This window comes from Siphateles boraxobius, unplaced genomic scaffold, assembly GCF_051911475.1.
Source record: "Siphateles boraxobius isolate OS27281-9 unplaced genomic scaffold, OSU_SipBor_1 128, whole genome shotgun sequence".
In the NCBI taxonomy this organism is placed as follows: Eukaryota; Metazoa; Chordata; class Actinopteri; order Cypriniformes; family Leuciscidae; genus Siphateles; species Siphateles boraxobius.
This window is the reverse complement of record NW_027508731.1, coordinates 84,189-96,445: the sequence shown is the minus strand read 5'-3', so window position 1 is coordinate 96,445 and position 12,257 is coordinate 84,189. Positions and strand designations below refer to the sequence as shown.

Below are 12,257 nucleotides of genomic sequence, written 5' to 3'. Positions count from 1 at the left end.
TGTTGCCATTCCCCTCGCGCAAGTGACGATCTCTGTCAACCAATCAGCGTTTTGCAGTGAGTCTAGCTCCACCCTTTAGTACCGTACCACTGTGCTAGGTACCCCAACGGAAGGGTACCCAAAAAGTGGTACGGTACGGTTCGGCTTTTTGGTACCATTCACAACTTTTGACAGTGGAAACGCAAATAATTGCGTACCGTACCGAACTGTACCGTACCATACCGCTCAGTGGAAACGACTCATAAGATCAAGTAACACTAATAGAGAGATACAACCACGATCGGATGATAAGAGCAAATCATTTGTGACTTTAATGAGAGCTGTCTCAGTGCTATGGTGCGGTCTAAATCCTGACTGGAAATCCTCGCAGATACCATTTCTTTTAAGAAAGGAACACAGTTGTGAGGATACTGCCTTTTCTAGTATCTTTGACAGAAAAGGTAGATTTGAGATCGGCCTGTAATTGACTAATTCTGTAGGATCGAGTTGCGTTTTTTTAACAAGCGGTTTAATCATAGCCAGCTTAAAGGTTTTTGGTACGTATCCTAGAGACAAAGATGAATTAATGATGTTAAGAAGAGGATCTATGACTTCTGGAAGCATCTCTTTCAGTAGTTTAGTCGGTATAGGGTCTAACATACATGTTGTCGATTTAGATGAATTAACGAGTTTGCAAAATTCTTCCTCTCCTATGGCAACAAATGAATCAAATTTTACCTCGGGGAGACTATAATGCACTCCCTGATGCGATGCTGTAGTAGACGGTTGCATAGTTATAATTTTGTCCCTAATATTATCAATCTTATAAGTGAAGAAGTTCATAAATTCATTACTGCTGTGTTTCTTGGAAACTTATGGGCTTGAAGCTTTCTTTTTCGTTAGTGTAGCCACTCTTTCAAATAAATACCTTGGATTATGTTTATTTTCTTCTAATAGGGTTGAAAAATAAGCAGATCTAGCAGCTTTTAAAGCCTCTCTGTAAGCAATCGAGCTCTCCTTCCATGAAATCCGAAATACCTCTAGTTTTGTTTTCTTCCAGTTGCGCTCCATTTTTCTGGCTGCTCTCTGAAGGGCCCGGGTGTGCTCGTTGTACCACGGTGTTGGACTATTTTCTTTAATCTTCTTTAATCGCAATGGAGAAACTGTTTCTAAAGTGCTGGAAAGGAGAGAGTTAAAAGTTTCTGTTGCAATATCAAGTTCTTCTAAGCTATCTGGGATGCTGAGACGATGAAACTGATTAGGAAGATTATTGATATAGCAATCTTTAGTGGCAGAAGTGATAGGTATAACATACTTGTAACACGGAGTTGGCTTTGCAGCCTTGGCTAAATGTAATTTACATGAGACTAGATAATGATCTGAGATGTCGTCGCTCTGCTGCAGAATTTCAACAGCATCAACATTGATTCCATGTGATAATATTAGATCTAGAGTATGATTACGACAATGAGTAGGTCGTGACACGTGTTGTCTAACTCCAATAGAGTTAAGAATGTCTTTAAATGCCAATCCCATTGCATCTTTTCCATGATCTACATGTATATTAAAATCACCAACAATTAGGACTTTATCTGCAGTCAATACTAATTCTGATAGAAAGTCAGCAAATTCTTTGATAAAATCTTTATGGTGCCCTGGTGGCCTGTAGACAGTTGCCAGCAGAATTCTCAAACTTGATTTATCGTTTACATTATATATTTTTACATTAAGCACCAACACTTCAAAAGAAGTATATTTTAAACTAGATTTTTTAGTGGTTTTGAAAATATTACTATAAATTACAGCGACACCTCCCCCTTTGCCTTTCAGGCGAGGTTCATGTTTATAACAGTAATCATGCGGGGTGGACTCATTTAAAGTAATGTAATCGTCTGGTTTTAGCCAGGTTTCTGTCATACACAGCACATCTAGGTTATAATCTGAAATCATATCATTAACTATGAGTGCTTTTGAAGTAAGGGATCGAATATTCAGCAACCCAAGCTTTATCGTTTGCTCATCTGTATTATATCTATTTTTTATTTGTTGAATATCAATTACATTTTTAACCTTAGATCGGTTTGGACGTTTTTTGGATTTCCAAATTCGGGGAACAGACACAGTCTCTATATGATGATATCTAGGTGAAAGAGGCTCTATGTGATGGGATTTATCTGACCTTGGTGACGCGAGACCGCTAGCAGACGGTCGGTTTAGCCAGTTTGTCTGCTTCCTGACCTGATCCCCAGATTGTCATGTTTTGTCTCTAAGACTATGAGCCAAATTACTAGAGAGAAGAGCAGCACCATCCCAGGAGGGATGAATACCATCTCTTTTCAACAGGTCAGGTTTGCCCCAAAAACCTTTCCAATTGTCTATGAATTCTATATTATTTTGCGGACACCACTTAGACAGCCAGCCATTGAGTGATGACAATCTGCTAACTATCTCATCACTCCTTCGAACAGGAAGGGGGCCAGAGCAAATTACAGTGCCTGACATCGTACTTGCGAGTTCAAACACCTCTTTAATATTAATTTTGGTGATCTCCGACTGGCGGAGTCGAACATCATTAGTGCCGACGTGAATAACAATCTTAGAGAATTTACGATTAGCATTACCAAGCACTTTTAAATTTGCTTTGATGTCAGGCGCTCTGGCTCCCGGCAAACATGTGACTATGTTGGCTGGTGTCCCTATTTTCACGTTCCGTGCAATAGAATCGCCAATTACCAGGGCACAATCAACAGAATTCTCAGTGGGTGTTTCACTGAGTGGGGCAAATCGATTTGTTGTGGTAATCGGAACGGAAGAGTAGTTTTTTGATCCGTGACTAGAGCGACCCCTCACTGTCACCCATCTGCCTGGCTGCACAGGCAATAATTCAGCCAGAACCGAATCATGTAAAGAGTTCACTATGCTAGGCGCATCCAAAGTAGAATCTAAAGCTCTAGCACACTTACTATCCTCAATTAAAGTTTGGATGCGTGTTTCTAATTCTGAAATATTCTCCGTCAGCCTGACTGTCTCCTTGCATTTATCACATATAAACCCTATATTGCCGACGGGGAAGGCTATGCTAAACATGTAACATGAAGTGCAGGTGACAATAACAGGACAAGACATTACTCACCGTGTTTGTTGACTGATTCTTACTCACCTGGGCTTTTTATGAACTCCGACGCGCGGGCGCGCGAGAGAAAAAATAAATAAATAAATAACTGAGCGCACGGGTGGCGCGTTAACAGGCTAGCGAGTTACTAGCGTGTTGTTCTAACAATAACGGAAGCTAGCGATGTCAGGTTAATCTGGGATGTTGTCTAAGCTGTATTTAGTAGTATAAACAACTAGAAATGGTAGTAAATGATGGTTCGAAACAGAAAGAAATACAAAGCTAATACGAGGCTTAGACGGAGCTTACAGCCTCGAAGCAAACAAAACACAGCAGGCAGCTAGGCAGACACGAGCAATCGATCAGGATCAGGAACAGCAATCGAGCCTATAGATTTAACTCTAGTTGATAGGAAAATTGCCAGTATATGTGAATGGGAACTAGATCAAAGCACAAGCACAGGTAGTGATCACTTCCCAATAACATGTGCAGTTGATATTGAATTTATGATTGAACAGAGTTATGTGCCCCAAAGATGGAATTTTAAAAAAGCAGGTTGGGAGAAATTTGTAGAAAGCTGTGGAAATGGGGAAAGTATATCAATTAATAATGATCAGACAGTTGATGAAATGAATAGTATTGTCAGTTCTTTTATATTGGTTGCTGCCAGCCAAAGCGTTCCTGTTAGTCAAAACCAAAAGCAGCAAACCAATGTTCCATGGTGGAATGATAAGTGTTCTGAGGCTATCAAGGACAGGAATAGAGCTTTTAAGAATCTGCGTAGAACATTAACAATGGACAATCTTATTAACTACCAAAGGACGAAGGCATTAGCCAGGAAGGTTATTAAAGAGGCTAAGAGAGATTCATGGAGACAGTTTTGCTCAACAATAGGAAGAGAGACGACTTTAAATAAAGTATGGATGATGATTAAGAAGATGATAGGCAAATTTAAGCCTCCTCAGGTTTCTGTCTTAATTAAAGATGGGACCCATGCAATCTCAGATATGCAAAAAGCCAATATGCTTGCTAGAGCTTTTGCAGACATACACAAGGGTAGCCACCTGGAGGAGCGGTATATGAAAAGGAAAGAAGAAGTATTGAAAATAAATAGGAATATCTTAAATACCAATGAGTCAAATGTGTCTATTATGGATGCTGAAATTAATGTCAGAACTTAAAAGGGCATTGAGTAATACTGCATACTCTGCGTCAGGGACGGACAACCTGTGTTATGCTATGTTTAGGAAATTACCTGATAATATATTGGAGAAAGTTCTTAAGCTGTTTAACAAAGTATGGAATGAAGGTAAATAACCAAGCATGTGGAAATGGGCAAGAATTCTTCCACAGACTCTTGGCATTTTTAAAGCTCTTCTCAAGACACATTTTTTTAAACTTGCATTTGACTGCTGATGTCTCTTCGTGATCGCTTTACAGCTATTTTTTATTATTAATGTTGCTGCTTTTGTTTTTATTAACTTTTATTTGTCTTTTCCGGTAGATTGTGATTTTATGTACAACGCTTTGAGAAGCTGCTTTTAAAGGCGCTCTATAAAATAAAGTTTATTATTATTATTATTATTATTTCCTAAACCAGGTAAAGACTCAAGTGACCCAGGAAACTATAGGCCTATTGCACTCACTTCACATTTTGGAAAATTAATGGAAAAAATTATAGTTGGACGTTTAAATTATTTTCTAGAATACATAAATCCAATTAAAGGGTATCAAACTGGATTTAGGAGGTGTAAGTCAACAACTGATGCTCTGGTTAAAGTATGCAATGAAATTGAAAAGTCTTTAATAATGAAAGAAGTAATGGCGGCAGTTTTCCTGGATATTGAGAAAGCCTATGATACTATGTGGAGAGAAGGTTTGTTGATTAAATTAGGAAAATTGAGAATTAATGGGAAAATGTATAATTATATACTTGACTTTCTCTCTCAACGTTCCATCAGGGTCAAAGTGGGTGATGTAGTATCTGATGAGTTTATTGTTGAAAATGGAATTCCTCAGGGGAGTGTTATCAGTCCTATCTTGTTCAACATAATGATTAATGACATATATGAAAAACTGGGAGATAGTAACGAAGGTCTACTATATGCAGATGATGCTGTCATTTGAAGAAGAGGACGTAACTTTTCATATGTTAATGATAAGATTCAAAATGTCACGGCTTGAACAGAGGACCCAAAAGCAGAGGTAATGCAGGAATAGAGTTTATTTCTCTGTAACTAGAAACAGCTGTCGAAAGACGCAGATCTGTTCAAAGCAACAACAAAAAAAGCTGTGCAAGTCAATAGTTGGTTGAGCGCCGGCAAGGAGACGAGCAGCAACTGAAAACTCTTCCCGAGCCCAGTGCAGGAAACTCACAGGTGGCAGGCTAGCGGGAAATCCTCAGACAGCAGGTGAACTGGGTAGAGAACAATGATGAATCTCCAAACAAATCATATACACCTCGACAGGACAGGACAGGACAGGACAGGACAGGACAGGACAGGACAAGACGCTGTATATCTCGTGAGAGAAAATACTGGTAGGTCTTGCAAACGAAGAGACAAAGCGAAAGCTCAACGTACAACAATAAACTGACAAGGAAGCAGAGAAAACAGTGACTTGAAGTAGCCGAGTAAATTAGAGAGGAAGCGAGCACAGGTGAGACAGGATCAGTGTAAGTGCTAATTACTATGGGAAACAGCTGCAAGAAGAGAGAAAGGGGAAAACCATGAATGGGAGCGACTAACGGTACTGATCCACTTGTCCGTGCGAAACTTCAGTCGCGCCGCACTCCGCTTTATTCCTATGGGTGACGTCACGCGACTTTAACGCGCCCGCAAAGCATCCCGGGAAGGCGGCGCTTCATTTGGAAAAATGCTGCGCGTCAAAAAGCTGGCCGATGCCCATCTTTATGCAAATGAATCCGTCAAAGCGATGCGTCTATCCAATAGAAGTAGTCTCTCGAGAGGCCTTTGTTCTAGACTGGCCGCTGGGTCAAAACCACGCCCATAGCGGTAAACTTGAGGAACGCCCATCAACTTACAAATGTGGAGAGGCGTGCGACACCGCGCTTCAGACGTGTCGCGAAAGTGGATCTCTACAGTCAGTGTATGCAGCGCGAAGGCTGAGATAATGAGAAACAGCTGGGCGTGTGTGCGTGGGTAAATAATAAGGGCATAGAGAGAAAGGAGGCTGATTCATGACACAAAAGGACATTCATGTACTTGAACAGTGGGGAATTGATTGGGGTTTTAAATTTTCTATCTCAAAGTCACAGGTTGTTTATTTTACTAGGAAAAAAGTCCCTGAAACTTATAAAATTATGCTTTATAATCAGCAACTTGAAAGAAGTGAAAAATTGAAGTACCTAGGAATATGGTTAGATGCCAAACTTACATGGAAATATCACATTGAATATGTTGAAACAAAGTGTAAAAAGGTAATTAACCTTATGAGAATGGTCACTGGGCATAATTGGGGAGCTGACAGGCTGTCTCTGATGAACATACTGTATATAAAGCATTGATAAGATCAACTATTGATTATGGCTGTATAATGTATTGCTCAGCTTGTAAGACATTAAAAGAGTTGAAGTATGGCCCAGCATTAGCTTTAAGTAGTGTTCCTCCATGGCTGCTTCCTGTTCCAGAGGTAAATAGTGATTTATTAGCGGGAAAAGGTGAGCATCACACTAAGCAAAGTTTTATGGAAGCCTGCTTAAGTTATTTAAATACTTCATATTATGGATATTTGAAAATATTTACAGATGGCTCTAAAGAACCCAAGGGTCATTGTGGTATTGGAATTTATATTCCAGAATTTGGAAAAAGATATGGGTATAGAGTGAGTGACCATTTATCAGTATATTCAATAGAGATGACTACAATAATTATATAGAAATAGAAATATAGATATAGAAAGAGCTTTATTGCCAAGTGTGCTTGCACACACAAGGAATTTGTTTTGGTGCTGAGGCTTCCAGTGGACTATACAAATACAACAAGAAACATGAAACATAATACTACAAATTATAAGAATAAAGAATAAAAATATAAATATATGAGAATAAAAGTATCACAGTTGGATTTACAGTGTTTTGAATATTATAAATAAATAAATCTACATATAAGTATCACCTGAGTTGTAGGATATTGCACTTAACAGTGGGAGTATTGCACTTAAAGGCGTATCCCTGGGGAGGTGTGTTAACTGTTCAGAAGGGAAATGGCCTGTGGGAAGAAACTGTTCCTGTGCCGAGATGTTCTTGTGGCCAGTGATCTGAGTCTCCGTCTTGACGGTAACAGTTCAAACAGGAGGTGTCCAGGGTGAGTGGAGTCTGTGATGATTTTACCTGCTCTCTTCCTCACTCTGGAAGAGTACAGGTCCTGGAGATTTGGCAGGGGGGCACCAATGATCCTCTCCGCAGTCCGGACTGTCCGTTGTAGTCTCCTGATGTCTAGTTTGGTAGCTGAACCAAACCAGACAGTGATGGATGTGCATAAGACAGACTCAATGACGGCTGAGTAGAACTGAATCAGCAGCTCCTGTGGCAAGTTGAACTTCCTCAGCTGGCGAAGGAAGTACAGTCTCTGCTGGGCTTTTTTCACAATGGAGTCAATGTGATTGTCCCACTTCAGGTCCTGAGAGATGTTAGTGCCCAGGAACCTGAATGACTCCACTGCTTCCACAGTGCTGTTCATGATGGTGAGTGGGGGGAGTGCTGAGCTGTTCCTCCTGAAGTCCACGATCATCTCGACTGTTTTGAGCGTGTTCAGCTCAAGGTTGTTGTAACTGCACCAGACAGCCAGCTGTTCAAACTCCAGTCTGTAAGCAGACTCGTCACCGTTCCGGATGAGACCGATGACTGTGGTGTCGTCGGCAAATTTCAGGAGCTTGACAATGGGGTCTTTAGAAGTGCAGTCATTAGTGTACAGGGAGAAGAACAGTGGGGAGAGGACGCACCCTTGAGGGGCGCCAGTGCTGGTGGTGAGAGTCCTGGATGTGTGTTTCCCCAGTCTCACTCGCTGCTGCCGGTCCGTCAGGAAGCTGGTGATCCACTGACAGATCGAGGATGGTATGGAGAGCTGGGTCAGTTTGGCTGTGAGAAGACCAGGCATGATGGTATTGAAGGCCGAACTGAAGTCCACAAAGAGGATCCTTGCATAAGTCCCTGGTCTGTCGAGATGTTGCAGGATATAATGCAGTCCCATGTTGACTGCATCATCCACAGACCTGTTTGCTCTGTAAGCAAACTGAAAGGGATCCAGCAGGGGTCCAGTGATGTCCTTCAGGTGGGCCAACACCAGTCTTTCAAACGATTTCATGACCAGAGACGTGAGAGCGACAGGTCTGTAGTCATTAAGTCCAGTGATTTTGGGTTTTTTGGGGACAGGAATGATAGTGGAGCGTTTGAAGCAGCAGGGAACTTCACACTGCTCCAGTGATCTATTGAAGATCTGTGTGAAGACCGGGGCCAGTTGGTCAGCGCAGGCTTTTAAACAAGCAGATGAGATGCCGTCTGGGCCTGAGGCTTTCCTAGTCTTCTGTTTTTTGAAGACTCGGCTCACGTCCTCCACACAGACCTTAAGCTCAGGTTGGATGGCAGGAGGGGGGAGTAATGGGAGTGCAGGAGGAGATGGTGAATGTGTGAAGTGCAGGTCTGAGCCGGTGTGTGGTGTGAATGAGGGCTTTTCAAACCTGCAGTAAAATGAATTTAAATCGTCAGCCAGGTGTTGATTGTCCACAGATCGGGGGGATGGTGACTTGTAGTTGGTGATGTTCCTCAGGCCATTCCAGACTGATGATGGGTCGTTGGCTGAAAACTGGTTTTTCAGTTTTTCAGAGTAGTTCCTTTTAGCAACTCTGATCTCCTTTGTCAGTCTGTTTCTGGCCTGGTTATACAAGATTTTATCCCCACTTCTGTAAGCATCCTCTTTGGCATGACGAAGGTGTTTGAGTTTCCCAGTAAACCATGGTTTATCATTAGTAAATGATAAGAATGTCCTGGTAGGAATGCATGTATCCTCACAGAAACTTATATATGATGTTACAGTATCTGTGAGCTCATCCAGATCGGTGGTAGCAGCTTCAAAAACAGTCCAATCAGTGCAATCAAAGCAGGCCTGTAGATCCTGCTCTGCTTCATTAGTCCATCTTTTAACAGTCCTTAACACAGGTTTAGCTGATTTCAGTTTCTGCCTGTAGGTCGGAATAAGATGAACCAAACAGTGATCAGAGAGTCCTAAAGCTGCTCGTGAAACGGAGTGATACGCATTCCTTATTGTGGTGTAACAGTGGTCCAGTATATTACTGTCTCTGGTGGGACATGTAACGTGCTGTCTGTATTTTGGTAGTTCACGGGAAAGATTTGCTTTGTTAAAATCCCCAATAATTATTAGAAAAGAGTCCGGGTGCCTTTGTTCCGTTTCAGATATTTCTTCAGCCAGCTGTTGTAGCGCCGCGCTCACGCACGCGTCTGGAGGGATGTAAATATTCACGAGAATGAAAGAGGAAAACTCCCGTGGCGAGTAGAAAGGTTTGCAATTAATGAAATGGGTCTCTAAGTTAGGAGAGCACATCTTGTTCAGTGTTGTTACATCTGAACACCAATTTTCGTTAATGTAGAAACACAATCCACCACCTCTCGTTTTCCCCGTTAGCTCCGCGATGCGATCCGCTCGGAACAGCTGGAAGCCCGGCAGATGTATTGCGTTGTCCGGTATGGCTTCACTCAGCCAGGTTTCAGTGAAGCACAGAGCAGCAGAGTTAGAAAAATCCTTGTTAATCCTTGTGAGCAGAAGTAGTTCGTCCATTTTGTTAGGAAGGGATTGGAGGTTCGCAAGATGAATGCTGGGGAGTGCAGTGCGCAGGCCGCGCTCGCGGAGTTTAACCAGCGCGCCGGCACGCTTCCCGCGTTCTCGTCTGACCGCGCCTTTGAACAACAATGCTGCACCTCCGACGAGAATGTCCAGCAAAACGTCTGAATAGTCAAAAACTGTATAGAAGTTTTCTGGTCTGTGTTTCCTAATGTCCAGTAGTTCGTCTTTGGTGAAACTGATAGGAAAATAATGACTAAACACAGGACAAACGAACAAAAACAACACAATAGCTGGAGAGCTGGATTACTGCCCTTAGGTGGGTTGAAGAGACTAAACCTCTGAGATCTGTTATATGTACTGACTCTATGGCAGTATTACAAAGTTTTATAACAGATAATGCAATACGTGAAGATTTGGTATTTAGAAGTAAAGCATCTTCTTTTAAATCTTATAAGCCTTGGATTAGTGGTACAGTTCTGTTGGATTCCAGGCCATTATGGAATTGATGGCAATGAAATTGCAGATAAGTTAGCTAAAAAAGCTCTGGAATTAGACCAAGTACAAATTCACATTCCATTGGGTAAAGGAGATGCTAAAGCTTTAGTTAAATCACAGATTATACTAAGGTGGCAAGATGAATGGGAGTTAGAGAGTAATGCCAGACATTATCATAGGAACCTGTTCCTGATCCTGATCGATTGCTCCTGTCTGCCTAGCTGCCTGCTGTGTTTTGTTTGCTTCAAGGCTGTAAGCTCCGTCTAAGCCTCGTATTAGCTTTGTATTTCTTTCTGTTTTGAACCATCATTTACTACCATTTCTAGTTGTTTATACTACTAAATACAGCTTAGACAACATCTCAGATTAACCTGACATCGCTAGCTTCCGTTATTGTTAGCACAATACGCTAGTAACTCGCCAGCCTGTTAAAGCGCCACCCGTGCACTCAGTTATTTATTTGTTTTTCTCTCGCGCGCCCGCGCCTCTGAGTTCATAAAAAGCCCAGGTGAGTAAGAATCAGTCAACAAACACGGTGAGTAATGTCTTGTCCTGTTATTGTCCCCTGCACTTCATGTTACATGTTTAGCATAGCCTTCCCCGTCGGCAATATAGGGTTTATATGTGATAAATGCAAGGAAACAGTCAGGCTGACGGAGAAGATTTCAGAATTAGAAACATTCATCCAAACTTTAATTGAGGATAGTAAGTGTGCTAGAGCTTTCGATTCTATTTTGGATGCGCCTAGCATAGTGAACTCTTTACATGATTCGGTTCAAGCTGAATTATTGCCTGTGCAGCAAGGCAAATGGGTGACGGTGAGGGATCGCTCTAGTCGCGGATCAAAAAAACACTCTTCTGTTCCGATTACCATAACAAATCGATTTGCCCCACTCAGTGAAACACCCACTGAGAATTCTGTTGATTGTGCCCTGGTAATTGGCGATTCTATTACACGGAACGTGAAAATAGGGACACCAGCCAACATAGTCACATGTTTGCCGGGAGCCAGAGCGCCTGACATCAAAGCAAATTTAAAAGTGCTTGGTAATGCTAATCGTAAATTCTCTAAGATTGTTATTCACGTCGGCACTAATGATGTTCGACTCCGCCAGTCGGAGATCACCAAAATTAATATTAAAGAGGTGTTTGAACTCGCAAGTACGATGTCAGGCACTGTAATTTGCTCTGGCCCCCTTCCTGTTCGAAGGAGTGATGAGATAGTTAGCAGATTGTCATCCTTCAATGGCTGGCTGTCTATGTGGTGTCCGCAAAATAATATAGAATTCATAGACAATTGGAAAAGTTTTTGGGGCAAACCTGACCTGTTGAAAAGAGATGGTATTCATCCCTCCTGGGATGGTGCTGCTCTTCTCTCTAGTAATTTGGCTCATAGTCTTAGAGACAAAACATGACAATCTGGGGATCAGGTCAGGAAGCAGACAAACTGGCTAAACCGACCGTCTGCTAGCGGCCTCGCTTCACCAAGGTCAGATAAATCCCATCACATAGAGCCTCTTTCACCTAGATTTCATCATATAGAGACTATGTCTGTTCCCCGAATTTGGAAATCCAAAAAACGTCCAAACCGATCTAAGGTTAAAAATGTAATTGATATTCAACAAATAAAAAATAGATATAATACAGATGAGCAAACGATAAAGCTTGGGTTGCTGAATATTCGATCCCTTACTTCAAAAGCGCTCATAGTTAATGATATGATTTCAGATTATAACCTAGATGTGCTGTGTATGACAGAAACCTGGCTAAAACCAGACGATTACATTACTTTAAATGAGTCCACCCACCATGATTACTGTTATAAACATGAACCTCGCCTGAAAGGCAAAGGG

The 12,257-nt window shown here is 41.7% G+C and overlaps 1 protein-coding gene across 1 annotated transcript; it reads left to right on the top strand.

Annotated features, from left to right (window-relative positions):
* The first annotated feature begins 4,912 nt into the window (after positions 1 to 4,912).
* LOC143734335 (uncharacterized) lies at positions 4,913 to 11,819 on the top strand. The gene is made up of 2 exons (XM_077225200.1): positions 4,913 to 4,967; positions 11,185 to 11,819. The coding sequence occupies exons 1-2, from the start codon at positions 4,913 to 4,915 to the stop codon at positions 11,817 to 11,819; spliced, it is 690 nt and encodes a 229-aa protein (XP_077081315.1).
* The last annotated feature ends 438 nt before the right edge of the window (positions 11,820 to 12,257 follow it).

What these genes read in the sequence shown, in the direction of transcription:
- LOC143734335 (XM_077225200.1), top strand. Translation starts at nt 4,913, where the DNA reads ATGGCGGCAGTTTTCCTGGATATTGAGAAAGCCTATGATACTATGTGG. An exon ending in TGATACTATGTGGAGAGAAG is followed by an intron (nt 4,968 to 11,184) that starts GTTTGTTGATTA and finishes ATTCGGTTCAAG; the next exon opens with CTGAATTATTGCCTGTGCAG.